The sequence below is a fragment of the Gossypium hirsutum genome, chromosome A09 (assembly GCF_007990345.1).
Source record: "Gossypium hirsutum isolate 1008001.06 chromosome A09, Gossypium_hirsutum_v2.1, whole genome shotgun sequence".
Lineage (NCBI taxonomy): Eukaryota > Viridiplantae > Streptophyta > Magnoliopsida > Malvales > Malvaceae > Gossypium > Gossypium hirsutum.
In genome coordinates, this window is record NC_053432.1 from 55,550,033 (window position 1) to 55,574,185 (window position 24,153).

General features: G+C 32.2%; 1 protein-coding gene across 1 annotated transcript; it reads right to left on the reverse strand.

Moving 5' to 3' along the window:
• Positions 1-12,934: 12,934 nt before the first annotated feature.
• Positions 12,935-16,168, reverse strand: LOC107889999 (uncharacterized). The gene is made up of 5 exons (XM_041076163.1): positions 16,127-16,168; positions 14,993-15,742; positions 14,378-14,566; positions 13,463-13,579; positions 12,935-13,372 (listed from the first exon to the last, which is right to left on the reverse strand). The coding sequence occupies exons 1-5, from the start codon at positions 16,166-16,168 to the stop codon at positions 13,265-13,267; spliced, it is 1,206 nt and encodes a 401-aa protein (XP_040932097.1). The 3' UTR covers positions 12,935-13,264.
• Between the last annotated feature and the right edge of the window lie 7,985 nt (positions 16,169-24,153).

Sequence of the window (24,153 nt, forward strand, 5' to 3'; positions counted from 1 at the left end):
ATTATGAGTTGAGAATTTTTCTTGAGGATAAGCAAATGCTTAAGTGTGGGGGTATTTGATAAACCGTAATTTATACATTTTTTACCCCATGCTTAACACGTTTTACGGATGATTTTCCCTTAGAATTGGTGAATTCGATGCTCCTAATGCCTTAATTTCATGTTTTACACTTAGGAGAGCGAAAGGAATGAGAAACAGGCCAAAAACGGAGAAAATGGGCCAAAGTACAAATTTAACACAGCCTGGACCTCCTCACACGGGCAGACCACACGGCCGTGTCAATTTGGCAGAATCGAAGCACGACTCACACGGTGGACCATACGACCGTGCCTATTTAACAGGCTCGAGCACGGCCTGAAGTAATTGCACACGGGCGTGTCCTTGTCGAGCCCAAGTTGTGTCCAATTCAGAGAAGGCTAATTTCGAGGGTTCTTAGGCATTCCAAAGCTTATAAATACACCCTAGAGGAGGAAGAAAAAAGGAGGCACAGGGAAGAAGGAAGGAATTACTCGAAGAAAGCCTATTATTCCATCTTAGAAACTGGATTCATCATCAAGACTGAAGATCTCCCCTCAATTTCCCTTTAGGAGTTTTGGGTTTTCTTTATGTTTTGTATTCGTTATTTTTCTGAGATGTTTTACTTTTTAGTTATGAACTAAATCCCCTAGATACCTAAGGGGAATGAAACCTAAGACGAATCTTGTTATTATTTTTTGAATTGTATGATAAATATTTAACTTGTTCTTAATTATGTGTTCTTAAGTCTTGTTTTGATATCCCAGGATACTGATTTAAGATAAGCTATTATTCAGAGGAGGAATAGACCCTATTTAAGTGTAGATTTTTCATAATTAAGCGGAGTTGATTGCGCGCCTAGAGATAGGGTGACAAGATTTTGCTGGATTAGGGTGAAACCTAATAAGGGGATCCATAAATCGAGTTAATGCAACCCTAGAGTGTTAATTAGAGAAAAGTCTCAATTATTCAATCTAGGGATTAGACGTTATTAGTCTTGAATAGGGATAATAACATAACTTAGGGATCTTACGAAACAAGTTGAATGAATAAATCGTCCGATTCGGAGACAGAATAACAAGTAAAGTCTAGGTGGATTTTTCCTTAGGAATGTCTTAATTCAATCGTTTTCCAAAAGTAATCCCCCAATTCTAATTTCTGTGAATTCTTAGTTTAGATAATTAGTTAGTTAAAACAAACCCCCTTATTCTTAGGCTAGATAATAAAAAGACAGTCATTACTAGTACTTTTAGTTCCTTTGGGTTCGACAATCCGGTCTTGCTAAAACTATACTACTGTTCAATAGGTACACTTGCCTACATCGTGATAAAAGTTAGTTCCAAGAACGATTAATTATAAGTATTTAAACTTGTCACACGAAAATCGCGATCACTCGAGAACCTAAAAACTGTAAACCAATAACCAAGTCAACCATTATTTCCCAAACGAAATGCTCGAGTTAACGCAAAAAACTTGACTCACATCGAAAAGCTTTAAGGTAAAACCCTAAAATCGAAAATCAACGTTTAACTTTGAACGATACCACAAATTCACAGACCTATTTCGTTGGGGGATTGTTATCCTTAAGATATTCGCCTAAAAGAAGACTAATCGAACACTTAAATAGAGAATTCGAGCAAATTAAGCAAAAAAACCAATTTTAACATAAATGAACGAGAGCGAACATTATAGTAATTCAACCACAAAACTTCGTCAATTAACCTTTTAGTCAAAATACAATGAACTATGCAACTTCCCCAACAAACAGCGGCAAAATTTTAATGGAAGAAAAAAAAAGCAACAGAGAGGAACAATAGGGAGCAAAAACAAAAGAAGAAGAAAAGAAAAAAAAACATAAAAAGAAAAATGAGAAGAAGGAAACCATTTAGTAAATTTAAAATAACTATTTTTTTTGAAGTGTTAAAAATAAATACGTTCCCTCTTCACTTACGTAAAGATTCAAACACAAGACTAAATAGTATACAAAAGCTTAACCATTGAACTAGCAGGTTCATTCTTGATACAAGTTAACGTAGAAATAAACTTAATTCAAAAGTTTATGGTTAAGGGCTAAGTCAAAATAAATAGCAAAACTTCAAAAAGAGAGGCTTGAACCCCTGATCTAAAACACATAATCAAGGCTCAAACCACCGAAATAGATACTTAATTATTGACAATATTAACAAACAAACGTTCAAATTTTGGGCGTTACAACTCTCCCCCTAAAAGAAATTTCAGTCTCAAAATTTACCTGGTTCAAACAGATAAGGGTATTGTTGATGAATTAAATCCTCAGGTTCTCACGTGTCTTTCTTAGTACCATGATTCTGACACAGGACCTTAATTAGAGGAATAATTTTACTGTTCAAGAATTTAATGTCTTGATCCAGAATCTAAATAGGCTCTTCCTCAAAAGTCAAATCTAGTCCCACCAATAACTTCTCAACGGGAACAATGTAAGATGAGTCAGACCGGTACTATCTCAACATATAGACAGGGAACACGTCATGAATCCGATCTAATTTAGGAGGTAGCTCTAGCAAATAGGCAACAGGACCAAAACATTTCAAAATACGATAAGGCCCAAGGAACATCAAGCTCAACTTACCCTTATGTCCAAATCGGAGAACATTTTTCCATTTAAATACTTTAAAAAAGACCTGGTCACCCACTGAATACTCAATATCTTTCCTCTTTAAATCTACATATAATTTTTTCCAATCGGAAGTTGCCTTAAGGCGGTCTCAAATCAATCTAACTGTATTCCCAGTCTCAGAATCCAAATCGAAACCCAACAAATCGACGTTTACCTAACTCGGTCCAATACAAAGGGGTATGGCATTTACTACCATAAATATGGGTAAGTTGCCATCTAAATGCTAGATTGGAAGCTGTTATTATACGCAAACTCAGCTACCAGTAGGAATTCCTCTCAACTACCTCAGAAGTCAATCACATAGCTCATAACATATCCTCTAGAATCTGAATAACTCATTTAGACTGTCCATCGGTCTGAGAATATACGCAGTACTGAAATATAATCTAGTGCCCAATGTCTCGTGAAGCTTCTTCCATAACAGATAAATAAAATTTGAGTCTTTATTAAAGATGATCAAAATCGAAACTTTGTGTAATCTTACAATTTCAGAGACATACAGCTTAGCTAGCTTCTGCAACGAATAGTTTGTCATGATAGGTAGGAAATTAGTAAACTTTGTCAATCGATCCACGATGACCCAAATAGAATCTTTTTTAGTGAGTGTCAGAGGTAATCCGCTAACAAAATCTAAAATCACACGCTCCCACTTCCAAAGGGGAATCTTAACCAGTTGTAGCAGACCTAAAGGTAGTTTGAGCTCAGCCTTAACCTATTGGCACGTTAGACAATAAGAAACAAAGTCAGTTACCTCTCGTTTCAAACTAGGTCACCAGTAAAGCTTTTGAAGATCCTTTTACATTTTATTTTTACTGGGATGCATAGCATAAGGGCTACTATGCGCTTCTCACAAAATCGACTACCTTAATTTAGCATCATTAGGCATACAAATCTGACCTCTGAAACACAAAACCCCGTAATTATTTAACCTAAAATCGAAAGTCCCACCATCTTCAACCTTTCAAAACCGCAAAACCAAAGACTCATCACTTAACTGTTTAACTTAAATCTAATCAATCTAGGTCGGTTAACTTGCAACTCGGCCAATAGACTACCGTTGTCGAACAAACTCAGGCAAACAAACATGGCTCTACGACTAAGAGTATTGGCCACAACATTTTCCTTACTAAGATGATACTTTATAGTGGCATCATCATCCTTAAGCAAATCAACCCATATATTTTGCTTGAGGTTCAACTCTTTCTGAGTCAATAGATACTTGAGGCTTTTGTGATCGGTGTAAATGATACATCTCTAACCATACAAATAATACCTCTATATTTTTAGAGTGAAGACAACTATAGCCAATTCAAAGACATGCGTGGGATAATTGCCCTTGTGTGACTTAAGCTGTCGCAATGCATAGTTTCCCAATCTGACATGCGAAACATCTTTGTAAACTATGAACTTTCAACCAGATTCAGTCTATACTAGAACAGCTGCTTGAGTTTAAATAGAATTGAGTTTCTCAAAGCTCGCTTGTTTCTCTTCAGACTACACGAAAGGCGTATTCTTACACAGCAACTTAGTTAGGGGAACTGCGATAAGTCAGAATCCCTAAACAAACCTCCTATAGTAACCCGCTAAACCTAGGAAACTCCAAATCTCAAACACATTCAGTGGTTGTTTCCACTCGATCATAGCCTCAACGTTTTTAAGATCAACTCAGATCCCCTCAACAGAAACAACATGTCCCAAAAAGGTAACCTCTCAAAAATAGGACTCACATTTACTCAACTTAGCGTAGAGCTATTTCGTAATATAGAACTACTCTAAGATGCTCATCGTGCTTACTCTCAGTTTTGGAGTATATTAGAATATCATCGATGAAGGCTACGATGAAATGATCCAGATACTACTGAAATACCTAATTAATTAGATCGATAAACGTAGTCAGAGCATTCATCAAATCGAAAGGCATGACCAGGAACTCATAGTATTCATAACGAGTCCTAAAAGTAATCTTATTCACATTAGTCTCTTTAACCTTGAGCTTATGATACCCAGAATGAAGATCGATCTTCGAGAATACAAATATTCCATGGAACTTATCAAATAGGTCATCGATCCAAAAAGCATATACCTACTATTTATCATCAACTTATTCAGTTGACTATAATCTACACATATTCTCATCGTGCAATCCTTTTTCTTTACAAACAAAATTGGTGCTCCGTACGGGGACACACTCAGTCTAATGAACCATCGATTAAGAAGTTCTTAAAGATAAGCCTTTAATTCCATAAACTCTTTTGGTGCCATGTGATAAAGAGAAATAGACACAGGAGTAGTACATGGAAGAAGTTCAATACCAAACTTAACCTCCCTATCCGGAGGTATCCTCGGTAACTTTTCAGGGAAGACATCTGAGAAATCTCTTATTGCCCGAATATCTTTAATAGAAGGTTTTGAAGGACCGGAATCAGACAAAAATGCCAAATATGCCTCACAAGCTTTCCAAGCTAACTTTTCGGGTACCATAGTGGAGATCACATTACAGAGGTAATCTCGATGCTCGTCGATCATAACAATCTCAGTATCATTATCATATCTTTGAGTTACCCTTTTAGAGGCACAATCCAGACTGAATCGATGTTCTACGAGCCAATCCATTCTTCGAATAAGATTAAACTCTTCAAATGGTAACTCCATCATATTAGCAGGAAATACAACACCCTGAATATCTAATGGAACCCTTCTATAAACTTTATTAACATATATCGACTAACCGAGGGGACTAATCATAGAAATCTTTCTAGCAGTACTCTCAGCAGATATACCCAAATTCACAAAATAGTACTAGATACAAATGAATGTGTAGAACCAATGTCCATCAAAGCAAAATACAGTGCAGAATGAATAAAGAACGTACGTGCTATAATGTTTGGTGTCGTCTCAGTTCTCGCAGCGCCTCATTGCATATACAAAAGTAGGCTGTCGTGCCTCAGTCTGAATCGTACCTATGCCCGGGGCTCTTTGACCCCTGTCAGAACCATTACCACCCTTGGCCATAGCAGGACCCCTAGGTGGATACTATGTTGCCCTCGGAAGCTGAGCTAGACTCGGGGCTAGAGCTTGTGTAAGAGCTTGTACATGATTGGATCGGAGAGGACAGTTCCTAATGTCGTGCTCCATCGAATCGCATCACAGAAAAGCTCCCAATCTCCTTCAAGACTCACCCAAATGGTGTCTACTAGAGTCACAATAGGTTTGAATCTCAATTAATGTAGTTGATGCCTCAGCCCTCGGAAGCCCATTAAACCTAGTATGTTTCTTAGGGCTCTAAATAGAACTAAAAGGACCTGAATCCCTCTTAAGTTTACTTTAACCCTTCTCCCAATCTCTCCTTTCGCGCTTCGTACGCTTCACCTCCTTCGCTATCTTCACCTTGTCAACTAAGGCCTTGAACACTTGCTCCCTCTGAGAAGCTATTAGAACCCTCAAATCATATCTTAGTTCATACTCAAACCGAATACTCTTCTCATAATCATTCGAAACCAAACTACGAGCATACCTACTCAATCTCAGAAACTCGACCACAAACCTCTCACCCTGAACTAGGCACATAAACTCGCGGCTACAAGCCTCCACATAACTTGCCCTAACATACTTACTCTAGAAGGCTTTCTTGAACAAATCCCATGTGATGCGTTCGGGCTGGGTGCCCTCTTCAACTATTAACCACTACTACTATGCCTCATATCGGAGCAAAGATATTGTACCCCTCAATTTCTGTACAGAAGTGAAGTCAATATCATTCATGATGCGCTTGGTGGCCTCTAACTAGTACTTGGCCACTGTTGGGGCGACTCTAATGATGCCCTTGAAAACCTCAGCACCGTTCGACCAGATTCGTTCACTAACCGATCCTCAGCTTCCAGATCCAAAATGGGTCACAGTGACCCTATCTAAAACACTAAGCATGACTTGCGACAGTGTGTCATCCCTAGTCATCGGAGTCTAAGACCCCATCTCAATAGTAGTAGTACCAACAGTTTCGTTGGTATCTAGATTAGGGATATTGCCCAGCAAGGAAGACTCAGCTCGGTGCCCACGAGAACTACATTTACGACTACCACGCGAACTCATAATCTCAAATTTTCTACAAATATCAGAAGTTTATAAATCAGTTCTGAGTTTTTATCAGATGTCTTATTTCACAGTTCATATCACAGTCTTTAACTAAAGCACACAAATTTAATCACTATAGTGTTTTCTAGCTAAAGAGTATAGCTAAATTAGAAGTACTTACAGGTTCAACATCGGAGACTCAGCCTTTCATAAAATAAAATTTCAGAATTAACCAAATAAATGTTTTTCTTCAAAATAATTTTCATAAAATAGGAGCCCAAAAAAACATAGCCTGAGTTTTGCAACCTGGCTCTGATACCATTAAATGTAACACCTCAGACTTGGCCTGAATGTTATGGTCGAATATGAAGAGATACATTAAACCACTTCAGGAGAGTTAAACTTTTAATAATAAAATTCAAACCTTTTAAAGTTATTTACAAAATCATAAACAGACCATAAAATCCAGTCTTTAAAAGTAAAAATCTGAAAAGAAACATGCAATAGTATAAATTCATAAAAATAATAAAGTAATCAAACGGACATGATCGAGCTCCTACTACGCCGACCTGCCTAAGTCTATGTGTTACTTGAAATTCAATCAAACATATGAAATGAGTTTACATACTCAGGGTACAATTTAAGTATTCAATTAGCAGAAAATATTAGACACATATTCAGTTTCACAGTATTCAGATAATTCTCAAAGTTATGTATAGAAACAGTAACAATATATATCAGATACAGATACAGATCATATCAGATACATATGTAGATTTCCTACCCAATCCTTTACACACCATCTATGTCCATCCCTATATACCAAATAGGGTATCAAGTACCCATCCATCCCTACACACTGCAAAGTGATTGTATGTCACGCTCAGAATTTTGCAAACTAGTTGCCAGATCAAAGTGTGATAAATTGCTAAAATAAGATATGTATATGTGGCTTAGCCACCAAAATCTCGCTGTCCACACTTTTTCCTTTATTACAAATCCTGTCCCAATGTAGATGCATAATTAATAGATATCATATACGTGTACACAATGATACAGATTCAGTCGTTACAGATTATACCTGCTTATCAAATAACACATCATATGATTGTTCAAATAACAGATTTTCCAATAACAAATCATCAAATAATGAGTTTTATAACCTAATTTATATCATACGGACTCTATAGAAGGCCCACGTTCGATTCGAATGATGTTTATGGCCCTAGGAAAAATTCTAATATGCCTTAGATGACTAGCCCGTGTGGTCCACATGGCCTGGAACACATCCGTGTGGCTCATTATAGTGCCTCACATGGCCACACGGCCCCGAACATGTCCGTGTGGCTCATCACAGTGCCTCACATGGCCACACGGCCTGTCACACAACTGTGTAACCTAAGTGAGAGAGTTACACAGTCAGACACATGGCCTGATACATGCCCGTGTGACCCAAATCAGAGAGTTACAAGGTCTAGACATATGCCCCTGTCATTCACCCGTATGACTCAAATTAAAGTAGTCCCTCACATGGCCTAGACACACACTCGTGTCGCACGCCTGTGTGACCCAAGTTAGAGGGTTACACGGCCTGGCACACAACCGTCTGGCGTCGACAGCCATGGATTCCAGCTTTCACCGTTCACAGAAAACTCAGTTTTCTTTATACACCTGGGATAGATTCGATGTAGAAGTAGCATAAGTGACTCTGAAACCTAAAACGGTAAACTAATGACCAAGAGAACCATTATTCCCCAAACAAAATGCTAGAATTAACGTACAAAATTGACTTACTTTAAAAAGCTTCGAGGCAAAACCCCAAACTTAAAAATCAACACCTATCTTCGCACAATACTACAAATTCACGGATCTAATGCGTTGGGGGAGTGTTATCCTTAAGATCTTCGCCTAGAAAAAGACCAATCGAACTTTTAAACAGAAAATTTGAGCAAATTAAGCAGGAAAACCAATTTTGACATAAATGAATGAGAGGGAACATTACAGAATTTCAACCACAAAACTTACGCAATTAACCTTTCAGTCAAAATACAACGAACTATGCAACTTTCCTGAAAAACAACAACAAAATTTTAATGGAAGAAATCAAAGAACAAGCAAGGAAGAAGAACAATGGGGTGCAAAAACAAAATAAGAAGAAAAGAAAAAAAATGTAAAAAGAAAAAAGAGAAGAAGACGGAAACCATTTAATAAATTTTAAATAACTATTTTTTTAAGTAGTAAAAACAAATGCCCCTCTTCGCTTACATAGAAACTTGAACACAAGACCAAAGAGTATATAGAAGGTTAACCATTAAACCAACAAAATCATCCTTGACACAAGTTAACGCATAAATAAACTTAAGTCGAAAGTTCATGTATAAAGGCTAAGTCAAAACAAATATTAAAACTGCAAAAAGGGAGACTTGAACCCCCATTCTCAAACACATAATTAAGGCCCTAACCACTGAAACAAATACTTAATTATTGATAGAATTAACAAATAAACGTTCAAAGTTTGGGCGTTACATTTATCATGCTTCTAACATGCCCAAGACTTATTTTTATCACATTGTCCTTCTAGGACATATAATTATTTGGAGCATTTTAGCTGGTATATGTATCAGCTAGTATATGCGATCTCTAAATATCATCACTAAACATGTTTGACAAATAATTTTATCTTTCAATCTTTATGCACATAATATTAGTAAGGATCACAAAAAAATGATGACATAATAATTTAACCAATTTGTCTCCCCTTAATACTAAGAAAATTTGTAACATGACAATACTTTTTCAAAATTATAAATATATATCCCTTCAACTTTTTCACATATAATGAAAATTCTAAATTTTATCAATTTCATACTTAATGATCCATCTTAATGCATTATGGTGGAACATAAAATAGATATTGCACATCCAAATATTCTTAGATGAAATTTATTAGTTTATAAATAAAAACCAATTCTCATGAGACAAATATTTCTTACATGTTGGCTTTGATGCAAATAATGCATGTTTATTGTAAAGCTATTCTTATATTAACGGTTAAGCAATTAAATGGAGGCATAGTTTTGCTAACCATTAAGTATAACATATATAGGCATAAACAACTTAATATTATCCCAAATAAAACTATGAAAATCAAGCTTGGGATATAGTTCACCAGCGTTGTTAGCCCAAATTGTGTACTATAGAGATTGTGCACAATTAAATTATTTCAAGAAATAATATCACAAACTTTGGGTTGTACACATGTGATGCATGAGCTCATATATTATTTGGTTATCGTCCATAAATACAGCCGACCTCTAACTTTAGCTGGTGTTAGCTCGATATGTTGTCAAAATAACTAGTATTGATGAAAATTATTAAAATACAACTTCTAATTCTTCAATAAGATCATATAAATTTTCATCAAATTGTTTTGCATCATCATTGACTCGGGATGGTCTAACCGGTCATACCAATACTATGAACTTCTTTTCAATGTCAATCATATACGTGTAATGTATTCCTTTGAGAATATTTATCATATACAAAAACAAGTATCTCATGTCATTTCTATCCATGGTTTTAATGTAAAACACATAAAGATTACATTCAGCATATATCTTCTTGATCTAAAAATAATAATATAATATTTTACAAAATTTTGCATCATAAGGACGTGCAAAATTAGCACTTCTAGAGCTTTGACAATCTAATGCAATATTAATTAACTCTTTAGGAGCATATAATTAAATATTATTTTATCATATAATATTAGTAAATGTGTAATTTATTTTTTTAAAAAATATATGCAGTTTTTTAATTCTTTTCAACATGGATTATAAAAATTTCAGATCTTAAAAAAAAACTTTATTTATTCATATAAAAGAAAAAATATTTTTATAAAAAGAATAAGCATAAATAAAACATATGTTAAACATAGCAAATAATAAGTTCATGTCACTAATCAATCACGTTAAGAAGCATGCAATTAGATAAATTGTTTTATATGCCATAACATAATAAAATACAAAATATTATAAGGTCAAAATAAGATATTAAAGCTACAACTATAGAGGTTTAAAATTAAAATTTTTTTAACCTCCACCTCTTGTAGCATAATTTCAATTCAAATTTTATTATCATGCGTTACAAAACATCTCTTTTTCTTTATAAAACTTAGCAAAATTTAATGTTTTAGACATGTTGAAGGTATGTACACAATGCATTCATATTTATCATAATATTTATTAACATCATCCTTTTTTTTTTAACCTTATACTTTTTATAATGTCAATATAAACTGTGATAATTGATAATTTCATTGTCATTCATTTTATCTAGTATCCACATATAAGTAATATTATGGCATTTACTTCTAGAAATGCCTAAACTAATGAGAGGTCCATAATGTTATTATTTCAACAAAAGAAATATATATATTTTTTATAAAAGTATATGCAATATTCACTTCAGAGAATATGTCGAAATTTTCAAATAGCCAAATTGAGTTCAATGATGAAAAGTGATCATATAATTTATTATATTTATTGCAAACATTCACTTTAAGGAATCTATAAGAAATAATTCAGAAAATAATGTAAACTTATCTCATATTCTTTGCCAATAAGATCATAAGGTATTATCCGCTCCAAAGAAATAATTTATTATATTTATTGCAAACATTCACTTTAAGGAATCTATAAGAAATAATTCAGAAAATAATGTAAACTTATCTCATATTCTTTGCCAATAAGATCATAAGGTATTATCCGCTCCAAAGAATGATTAATTAGTATAAACCATTAATCATTTTGTTTCAGGAATAAACATTTAGCAATATTTTGGGCTATCCATCTTCCACTTATTTATTTGTCAATAACAACAATAAGTTCTATTCCCTTTTAGAAATGAATAGACAATATAATTTGTTAACAAAGACAATAAAGTCATCATTGTTTGCAAACTTACTTCAATATCATTGTGATAAATCAAATGTGTCTATACATTGTTCCCTTTTCTTTTTAATCGTACATTCACAAAATATTCAACTAGTATGCATGTGTCAAATGTTCTTTGAGTATCACATAAATATTTTCATTAAGATTTTTATAATCACTATAGTTATAGTGATTATTATTCCCATACTAGCCCATCAAAGACCATGCTCACAACCACAATTGCAAATTTGTCATTTTTAAGATTGATTATGCAATGCTATATTCACCTTAGGGAACGAAACTGATCTAATGTGAATTTTTTTTCATTATCATAATTTTCTTTCAAAAACTGATCTAATGAGATTTTTTTTTTCATTATCATAATTTTCTTTCAAAAACTAATTCATAATTTTAAAAAATCTTTTACATGTTTTCTTACAAAAATTCCATGATTAATATGATTATACAGTTCTCAAGTATGTATAGATTTGAAGTCCAAACTAATCATTGCATATAATACACATTTACAATAGACAATAATAGATAAGAACAATCATATAATTTAATCAAAATTAAAACTAAACCAATAAATTATATAAAAAATAACAAATATGTATATTCACATAGAAAGCACAACAAATAAACTTGAGAAAGGATTTATAAATTCATAGAGATGCAAATAGAGAATTATATAAATTGAACTTAATAGAAATCGAATCAAATTTTAAAATAAATTATTAGACTTACTTAGGTAATTGTGGATGAGAAGTAGACACTATAAGCATTCTTTACAGTGAAGAGAACGTGATCATCCCCAAACAAATTTTGAGCAACCACTTACAATTTTTTTAACCAAATAATTAAATTTCAATACTTGGAGCCCAACAAAATTCTGGCGTAAACTAAGGACCGATCACTCTTGAATAAAATCGTGTTGATAACGTTTTATAAAATAGTAATAAATAATACAAATAACACAAGAATAATAGATGAGAATAAGAGGGATTTTTATTGCACTTGTCTTCTTTTCTATAATCATTACAAATAGTATACTCCTATATATATATATAGGGAGATTTGACTCCTTATTTTCTAATACATAAATAAGAAAGGAGTTACAAGAAGATGAATGGTGAAAAGTTGAACATTCACTTAATAGCATTCATAACAATATATATTTTATAATTAAATTTATTTATATATTTATAACTAAACTTAAATAATGTATATTTATTTTTAAACAACCTTTGGACCAAAATCCAATCTATATAGACTGTATTTATCAAATAAGATGAGTAAATTGGCCCTTGGGCAAGTCAGTGAGAATGTATTTATCTAAAGGAAATAATCTGCCAAAAATGTTTTTCTTGTCTTTTTTTTTTTTTTTAAGAAACTAATCTTGCACCACTAGTTTAGGATTGTATCCAAATGAAATTGATACTTACATATCTACAGAAATTACATTTTTATTTACTAACTATAACATTCTAACTTTGATCATTTGTATACCATAGGACCCAATTTTTTCTTCTTTATTAAAAAGCTAACTTAGAACACTGGTGTTACAAAATTGTTTAATGAAACCTATTCAAAGCCAAGATTGGATTGAGTAATTGTATTTCAAACTGTTCACTCCACTAATATCAGCAAATATATCTGAGGAGTCGACCATTTCTTCCTTTTCTTTCACCACAACCTATGGGGAAATGAAAGCAAAAGTATCAATACATGTTGTAAGGGAGAAAAGCTTGAAATGTCGTAAGGAAAAAACAAGGAAGGAACTTACATCATCTTCTTCGTGATTGCTATAAGCTTGCCTAGGGGTCCCTCCACAATCATCATTCTTCGCAAATCTTCCTCGCACACGTGGTCGGCTGTCAGCTAGGGTTTTTCGACAAGCATACTGCAGATTTTATTGTAATATTAGTATCTTAATATGCCAACTAATTTTTATATACAAGATTATCATACATCCACCATATCAGTGAAAATAATATCTAACTAATTTAGAAGAAATTGTTCTAAAAATCTTATATGGCTTTGATTAAAATGATGAAGGTTATACTGTCTTGAGCTTAAATTTCATTTTTTTTAAATTTATTAAAATATAAAAAACATAAATACCTCTAAAATAAATTTTTTAAAAAGAATGAGTTTTTGGTAATTAAAATAATGGGTTAAATCACTTTTTGATCTTAAACTTGACAATTATTTTTACTTGGCAACCTGAACTTTCTTTTTATTCAAGTTAATTCCTGAACTTAAAAATTATTCTTATATTGGAACCTAATTTTTTTGTCTAAATTAATTCTCAATATTTCTTTAAAAACTTTAAAGTCCAAGCCGTCATGTGAGAACAATTGCCAAATTCATGAACTAAGTTAGATAAAAAAAATTCAGGTTCCAACTTTGGAACAACCACCTAGCTCAAGCTCTAATATAAGAACAATTATCAAGTTTAAGAATTAACGTAGAAAAAAAAAATTTACATCTAAATATAAGAGTAATTGTGAAATTGAAATCCAATATAATGATTTAACCCTAAAATAATTTGTGTCTAGTACAAGTGTCCACTCCATTTTCCACTTCATTTAAAAAATAATAATATACTTTGTACCAAACATGTATCAACATTCAACACATATGAATCCAAAAACATAGTCTATATATATATTGATTGAGATGGATTAATAGAAAGAACCTTGATTTTTTTGCTGAAGTTCCTCTCTTTCCTTTTCTTCATGTACCTCTGGATCTTCTCTTTTCTTTGTTGAACCGAAAGTTTTCCAACTTTGTTACGACTTGAGTCTTCCAAACTCGACATCTCTGATGCCAATGGAGCAGAGCCCACAACGCCTCCCATTAGTTGTTGGTTCTCACTTCTAAGGGTCTTTCAAAACAATAAAATAAGATTGTTATTTTGATGATTTTTCATAATGTACTATTTAGGATTTTATATTAAGAGTTGAATTATATTTGATTCTCTTTATTCAAAAAATTAAATAAATTAGTCCATACACATTAGATTAAAGGGTAAATTGATTCTTCTTTTATAATTTTTATTTATTTCTACCATTAAAAATTGATTCATATATGTCAATATAAAGTGCATACCTATTTGGTTATTCTGAAAGGTATACCAATTTTTAACAGTAGAAATAAATTTTTAACAGAAAAATTTTATTTATTTTTTATCTAATATATAAAAATTAATTTACCATTTTTTATTAAAATAACAAAACACAATCTAATTATTAATAGAGGTGCCTACATCTTATTTTTATCCAAAATTTATCCAACATTGAAAGCTAAGTACCTGTATGTCTCCAGGGTTAAATATGCATTGCACTGAATCTGGGCAGAAAAGTCCACCATTATCACCTTGAAATTCCAAGTTTTGAGCTTGCGATTCAGACCCCATAACAAAGCTCCCAGTGAAAATCCCAGAACTATCAACCGATAACGCAGGCAAGAAATTAGCCATTGTTGAAGCACCAAAAAATGAGCAAGAAGGAGATGAAGGGTTTAAAGAAGGCACAGTAGACAAACAATCTTCTTCGAAAACATGCGTAAATGGGGGCCCCGAAAGTGGTCCAACAAGGTCTGCAGTAGTTTCACATAACTGGTTTTGGGATTGAACTAAAGATAGATGATCAATTTGATCTTGTTGAGCTAGAAATTGAGGGATGGAAAAAGAAGGAGATTGAGAAAAGTCTATGGAAGCTGAAATATCATCTTCGATTTCGTCCGGTGAATCAAATATTACGGAAAGATTGTCGGTGGCGGTGTTGTTGTAGTTAGCAGAGGATGTCGCGGTGGTGGTGGTGGTGGTGGTGGTTGTGCTGGTGGTTGTAGGGGCAATTGGGTTAGTATTTCCTGTATTGTCATGGTGTCCATTGTTGAGTTGTTCAATATCTAGTGGTATAGTAAGATTATTGCCAAACGAAGAGTTCTGATCTTTGTAACAACAATTAGAAGTAACCTCAGAGTTTTGCAAGGCTTCTGAGAAAAGATCGGCATCGGAAAAATATAAAAACGGAACGTTGGTTGGACTCGATATATCATCCTGTAAGAAATTGACCCAATGAAACCCATGTTAAGATAAATCTTGACAACATGTTATAATAACTTACACAATACTTGTGCAACATATGTATTGCTTGATAATTGTCACTTTTCAATTACCGCCTCTTAAAAGGATTACATAAATCAACTCAACTGAAATTTAAATTTATATTCAAGTATAACTTATACAATAATTCTACAGGCTCAAGATTAAAATCTAAAATTTAAACTCTTCTATTTAAAATGTTCATGCAAGTTGTTCATATTTTCGTATCATCATGGGTTTGAATCTAATTCTATCTATCTAAAGAGAATTTAGGTTTAAAACTATAAAAATTAAAATAAAAGGAATTATTTGCAAACATTAAGAAAGTCGAAGAATTACAATGGAAAGCTGCTCGGATGAATGAATCATGTCGTGCGACATGGTTTGCTTCTTTCAAAGAAGTTGATCAAAAGTTCCCTTGAAGTAATGGCAAATATTGTGCTTTATTATTTCGGAATTACAGCCTAAAAAAATGAAGATGAAAAAAACAAATATGTTTGAAAGTGAACAAAACAAAAGAGGTTTTTACTTTGTTGAAAACAAATTTACTGTTTATTGTTTTCTTAACTTGGGGTGTATTTAATATTTAAAAGGAACAGGGAAAAAACGTTGTGAAATAGCAAAGAAAATGGGAGTTTTGGGGTGTCAAAACTTAGTTATATATAGACGAGTTTTGGGGTTTAGTCAACACGAAAATTGCGATGATCCATAGGTTTTTAATTGCTGCCCAGGCGCCATTTTATTAAACTTGATTAATATCCATGTATTCCTCGTGTTTTATCAATATTTTATAATATAAATTTATACCCTATTTTTCATATGTTTATAACAAATGACTGTTATTTATTTTGGGGGTTAATTAGCCAAGCTAAAATTTACTTCACCAAGCCTTTACCCATTTCTTCGGTATTTCTTTGATTTCTTAACTGAAAACTTCCCCTATTAACCATTTTTGCTTCTAAATTCTACGCTACATAGTAAACAAGTCATGGGACAACCTCAAATTTACTACAATCACGTCACAGTAAAAATGAATAAATTTATAATATCTCACCTATACTTGGTACTTTTTGAATATTTAAATTTTACTTCTTATACTTTTATTTAACAATTGGACATAAATGTTAAAATTTAAAAAATAAAAAAGTTAAATTTTTAAAAATATATATAGAGACTAAATTTCAAGTTTTTGATTAGTATAGAAACTTATAATATATTTAAATACTAAAGAAACCTCTGGTTATGCCCCATTTGATACTAGAGATGTTTATATCTTCAATCACAATTTGAATCTTTTTCCTTATTTATAATGGGTTGGAAGTACTTTTCTTGATTAAAATTGATATTTTTATAATTAATTTTAAATAAAATTATTTTTTAATGAAAGGTAATTAAAAATGTCATGTAAACATACATCCTCGTGTAGATTGAGTTTATTAAGTCGGATGAATAACATAAGAAATTTGGAGTTTTTAAGTAAGAAAAGTAAAGTTTAAATACTTGAGGCGTGAAAATATTTTTCTTGAAGTTTTCAAAATTTACTTTTAAGATGCAACAATTCATAAACAATAAAAAAAAATGACATTATTGAGTCTGATATAAACGCTCCATTTTTGTCATTGAAATATGTGTCCCAAAGTTTTTACCTTACTCCAAAGTTATGTCACTCTAATAAAACAATTCAAATGAAAAACTAAAAATTTATTATGTCAAAAATAAAATAATAATTATAGATAATTATTACACTACTAAATTCAAATTCAAGTGTCCATATTTTCAGTATTATTTTAAAAGATTATTCAAAAATTATTTATAATTTTTTAAAATGTGTTTTTATATTTATTTGAGAAACTTTAGTAATGATATTATTTTGAATATCATTTTTCTTTTATTATTTAATTTTAAATTAATATATTTAAAATTTGGATCCAATGCAAACGTATTGTAACTATTTTTTTAAAGGATAAAAACCATTTATTAATAAAACCAAGATGAAAATTGGAAAATATCAAAGAAGAGAAGGCTCAATTAAAACCCAAGTCATGAACTTACTCTATACGCTTAATATTGTCTTTTATCTTCATCGGTACTTGGGCCACTGTTAAATCTAACACGACTTACATAAGATAAAACTACTTGCATCAATCGGTGAGTTACCTTATTAGCAATCATTCTAGTCCATTGAAAAGACAAATGTTGAAATTGTAACTTCATTGACAGAATAGAAAACACAACGCTATCTAAAAAACACATTTCTCCTCTTCCTTTCTTTCCGACTTCCTTATAAAATTTGTCGGTTTCCCCTAAATCACTTTCAAGAAAAATTATGTCTAGGAGTTTGAGTTTTAAGTGGATTCAACCGTGACCCCTCCAAATTTTTCCGGAAATTGATCCTACTGTGATTTCCCTGAGAAGAACAACACCAATCGAGTTTCATCTTCCTTATTCAGGTGTACGAATATTGAAGCATTGTGTTTGCTTTGGGGGACAACGTCCACTACACGATTACACCAGTCAGGGCAAATTTGTTACTAAGGCAGTGGGTTTACCATGGCGCAGTAAATTTCTGATTTCTTAATTCTCCAGTCAGTGCTAACAGATTTATTTTGTAGTAGCTTATTTTCCAACAATTTAGAAATGAATACTTGAAAGTATGGGAGTGCCTAGAAAAAGCAGGTTTTAAACAGAACACTATTAGATCTAAAATTGTTATTGTTTTTGTTGGTTATGCTCTGAACAATGCTGCAGATAGATTTATGTATTTGCATAATTCTTCCATACGTGAATCTAGAGATGTTGTTTTCTTTGAAATTATTTTCCTTCTAAAGAAATCTGATATAAATCCTGATACACAGTTGGATGAGCATGTTTCTTCTTCTAGTACACATAATAAAGATATTGTTAATGATGATGTAAAACCTAGGAGAAGTAAAAGACAAAAGACGACCACTAGTTTCGGACACGATTTTCTTACTTCTTTTATAACTGAAGTTAATGATTTAGACTTAACAAATAATTCTATTGGTCATGCATTTTTGATAGATGATGATCTAAAAACCTATGATGAAGCCATAAATTCAATAGGTGCTAGTTTTTTTAGAGATGCTATTAATAATGAGCTTGAATCTATTATATTTAATCACACTTGGGAATTAGTACACTTGCCTAAAGGTTTTAAACCTATTAGTAATAAATGGGTTTTTAGAAAGAAACTTAGACTAGATGGGTCAATACAAAAGTATAAGGCAAGACTAGTGGTTAAAAAGTTTATTCAGAAATTTAGAGTAGATTGTTTTGATACATACTCTCATGTAACTAAAATCTTTACCATTCGTGTTTTATTTGCTTTAGCTTCTATTCATAATTTGTTGGTACATCATATGGATGTAAAGATAGATTTCTTGAATATTAATTTGGATGAGGAGATCTATATGGAGCAACCTCCAGAATTTATGGCACTTGGTGTGGAAGATAAAGCTTGCAGACTCAAAAAATCTCTATACGATCTCAAACAAGCTCTAGAACAATGCCATGAAAAATTTCATTAAACTATTCTTAGTTTAGGTTTTGTAGTTAATGGTGCAGATGCATGTGTGTATTTTAAAATATTTGGTTCTGATTGTGTCATCATAAGTATGTATGTAGATGACATGTTAATTTTTAGTTCCAATATAAAAATCATTAATAAAACAAAGAATTTCTTATCTACAAAATTCAAAATGGCTGATTTAGGAGAGGTAGATGTAATCATAGGAGTTAAGCTTACAAAATCAGAAAAAATGGGTTTTCATCAAACCAACCTTACTATATAGAGAAAGTGTTAAAAAGGTTTAATAGTTTTGATGTAATCCTTGCGAGAACTCCTTATGATTCTAGCATATAACTATTAAGGAATAAAGGAAATAGTGTTTCTCAATTAGAGTATGCTAAGATTATTGGAAGGGTTATGTTCGTGATGAACTACACTCAACAGGACATTGCTTATGTGGTTAGTAGACTAAGTAGATATACTCATAAACTAAGCAATAGATATACTCATAATCCAAGCAATGAGCATACCTTAAAGGTACTATTGTAATAGCCCATTTCTCTATGTTGTCGGAATAATGGTTTTGGGGCCACAAATCTAACGTATGGGGCTATAAATATTACTATTTAATATTTATGAGTGATATATATTTTAATAATAAAATTTCATTTAATGATTTATGTTAAATGAAAAAATAATTAGGTTAAAATGGTATGTCCTTAAAGTCAAGTAGTTTTAGAAAATGAGATATCGGGACCTCGTTTCTATAAATCGAGCCATAAATACTTTATTAAATATTTATGGAGTGTTATTAAATTCATATTAAAGTTTCGTTAAGAAATTTTAAAGTTTTAATGGTTAATTAAGTAAAAAGGACTAAATCGTAAAAGTTGAGTTCTATTAGTTAAAGGGGTCAAATGGCTATGGGATTAAAAAATAATGGACTTATTTGGTAATTATACCATTTGAGGAGTTAATGGATTAATATGGACTTGAATTTGATGTTTTGTTTAGTTAATAACTAAGGTTAAAATGGTAATTTAATAAATAAACTAAAACAAAAGAAATTAAAAGATGGTATCATCTTCATTGTTGTCTTCTCCACCATTTTTAGGTCAAATAAATAGCCATTTTAGGGCTTAAAGGTTTGGCTAGCTAAGGTGTTTGTATGGTATGTGGTTTCAGTCCCCTTTTTAATGATTTTTATGTTTTTGAGACTATTTTAACTTAATCTAGCTAGCCCAGGGGTTAGTTTGTAAAGTTGTTAAAAGTTGAGGGACTTGCTATGGATGTTTTTGAATATTTTTTATGGTAGTTGATAAATTATTAATCTTTGCTGTAAAATAATCATGTTTTGTTAAGTGATTTTTGGTGAAAATGGCAATTAGGAATTAAATTGCTAAACGTGTGAAACTCATTGTGAAATACTTGTAACATTTGTAAGTTGGATTTGGGCTAAAATGAATTATATTCAAGTTATGGGCTTAAGGACTACATTGTGAAAAGTTAAAATGTTAGGAGAAAATTTGTATTTTTGCATAAATATGAACTATGGATTAAATTGAATACTAGAAGTGCTTAATTGATTAAAATTATCTATTTAGATCAAGATAAACCACATTCGGACTTGAATAGAGAGAAAAGCTAAAGCTTCGGATTAGTTTGATTCTACTACTTCTACGCCCTAGTTATAGAAGTAAGTTTGTGTGAACTATAATTGTTTTAATGTTATCTAAATTGATTGCTTACTATATATTTTTTAATGTAAATGAATCAATATATGAATGTATCCATACTATGACGAATTAACGGATATTGAGTCCCGGTTGAACCTTAAGAATTCTTAGGATACAAATGACATGTCATTAGGGATTTCATGTTTCGGGTGTTGGTCTTGAATGTCCTACTGATGCCTGAGGTCCTGCATTTGTTGCGAATTCTCCACAGCTCGTGTGAGTTGCATCGTGTAGCTTACATTCCAACCTACAAGTGAGCAGACCCATTTCACAGCTTGTGTGAGCAATGAATATGTAATAGCATACTATGTGTGAGCTTTCCCGAGCATCTGATGTAATTCTAGATGGTTCAATGGGTAAGAAAAGGGAACAAAACGGTAAGTTTACAATTGGGATGTAATATGATGTTATAAAAAGATTGATGAGTTAAATGATGTACTTATATATGGGAAATCTACTTATGCTATGGATAAACTCATTTATATCATGGACAAGTGCACTAACTTGTGAATTGATGATGTTGTTTAGGATTATTCTAAGCTTTTGGAATGGAATGGTAAGTAAATAAATAGAATGGTTTATAATCTTATGAAAAGGTTGATGAATATGTTATGTATGTTATGAAACCCACTTATGTTATAAATGAACATATATGTGATATTGATGAACTTACTAACTTGTGAGTTTGATGGTGTTTCAATAGGCTTTGATGGGCGTCGAAACCACCAAAAATAATTCCTACTAAATTAACTCTAAATAGTAGTAAAGAGTGTAGTAAGGTCGAGTCCACAGGGATTGGATATCGTAACCAACTTCTATGTTCACTTATGAATAGAATATTCGTCGAGTCATATGTCGTGTCAAGAGTCGAGCCCACGACTTCAAAAGTACCTACAACAAAATAAACAATTAAATTGGGGGAGTTTGAGAATGTTTAAGAAAGTAAAATAATCTAATCAGCTTAAATAAATAATACTATTGAAAATAAATGTAAGCTGGAAATAAATTCAGACTTATGTAAATAGATAAAATAAGCCTTAGCCTTAGACTCGGTAAATTTCGTATCAAGAATCAGTCCTTGAAAATTAATCTTCTCCTCCAAATGATAAGCTGATTATAGCAGTTAAGAACATCCTAACCACCAATTCCTCCTAAAATAGCTGGTTCCGGTACGACCTACAAACCAACCCTTACCGATTATCTAACCGAGTTACACATGTTCCCGATTCAAGATTTCGACAGCCTTGCATTCTGAAGAACCCAACTGGAATTAACGGTCTCAACTACGTGGGTCGTTTAAACCCGATCACTTCTTCCTTGATTTTTTCTCGGAGAATTGAATACAGCACTGCCAACTCGTTTCTCCAACTATCAGCAAACATGACTTCAACCCAATGTGCACTTTGACTTGAAATTGAGTTTAACTTTAAGGGATGATTGATCTATCCCGATACTTAGGAAAAAAATGAATACCGATTGGACGAATTTTTAACACGAATTTGTATATCACGATTTCCAACCGGAAAGAACATTGGCCTAAGGCTAATATGAAATTTAGTAAAGCATGAAATTATGCATGCTTTGTAAACTTGGAAAGTAATTTTGATGAAGGGGGTGAAAAATCGGAAATAAAAGCACTTGGAAAGCAATAAGTACAATTTAATAAAAATAAGACAATTGCAATTGAAACTAGCAAAATCCTTCACACCAATTTGAAAGAGAAAAAGAAGAATATTTCAATTCCAAATTGAAGTAGGAAATAAAATTAAGTGATGATTTTTCAAAGAACATAAAGCCCTATTTATATACATAGAGTTTACTAAAATTAGCCTAAACTAAATTAATATAAAATAAAAATAAAAATAAAAAATAAAAAATAAAATAAAATAAGATTCTTTTTCCTATTTTTGACTTTTACATAGTCAAAATATCTGATAAGTCCTTGGCTTTCTCCACATTTTTTATCTAGCCCCATGTCAATAATTGTGTTTCAATTTGGCCCCTTTTTAGCTTGTTTTTGACCAATTGCATCCCTGAAAAGATTAAATCATAAAAACACTAATTTAGCAGGGATCAATTTAGAAATAAACCAAATTAAACATAAGAAACCATGTAAATTAACATGTTATCAGGCTTATATTAAGATTATGTCATTGGTAATGGTTTGTCCTTAATCTATGAATTGTATTAATGAAGTGGTAAGTTATGTTTAAGTTTATATGAGTTTACTAAGCACTTGATGCTTACGTAATTACTTTTCGTTGTTTTACAGATTATTGGAAGCTCGATTGGTTAGAAGTTCGTCGAAGACCTATCACACTATCCAGCATCTAATTTTATTTTGGACAAGGTTAATAATGGCATGTATAGGTTGTCTTGAACGGTGTTTTGAGAATGTGTTAATGGTGATTTCGTATATGTATGCTTTGAAGTTTATGTTGGATTCGGCATACCTTAATGTCTTACCAAACTATGTCATTTTGAGTCATATTTGAGTACTTTTAAATAAGATTCTTTTGGTATGTTATGATGGCTTGAAAATGGTCAATTTGTAACATGTTTTGGCACATTTTTGAATGAGGTCTTTATGCATGAATTGAGGCAATGTTAACATGTTTAGGTAAATGATGTTTTGATGCTATTGTGGTGCCTTTGAATGGCATATTGGTTAGGTGATTCAGGATGATTGAAATGGCGTGTTTATGTATGTTTGAATGATGTATGAATCCCTTGAATGTGTGCCTAAATGGTTTGAATGATTAGGTATGAATTGGACCTATAATGACTTGATTTTAGGTAAATTTTGGGTTCACACGACCTGTTACATGGGCTATCACATGGCCTGGTGACAGGACCATGTGTCATCTGGAATTTCTTAGTGTTTCAAGTCAGTGAGTTACACGGCTTGACACATGGACGTGTGTGGCAACTCAAAGAGTTACATGGCCTGGCACACGGGTGTATGACACGGGCGTGTGACCCTAATTAGTGAGTTACACGGGTGAGGACACGGGCTGGGATTCGGTTGTGTGTCCCTTGCTCGAATGTTACATGGCCTGGGCTATGTCACACGGCCATGTGACCCCTATTTTCCAATTTTT

What these genes read in the sequence shown, in the direction of transcription:
- LOC107889999 (XM_041076163.1), bottom strand. Translation starts at nt 16,168, where the DNA reads ATGTCGCACGACATGATTCATTCATCCGAGCAGCTTTCCATT. An exon ending in TTAACCCTGGAGACATACAG is followed by an intron (nt 14,567 to 14,992) that starts GTACTTAGCTTT and finishes TTGTTTTGAAAG; the next exon opens with ACCCTTAGAAGTGAGAACCA. An exon ending in GCAATCACGAAGAAGATGAT is followed by an intron (nt 13,373 to 13,462) that starts GTAAGTTCCTTC and finishes ATTTCCCCATAG; the next exon opens with GTTGTGGTGAAAGAAAAGGA.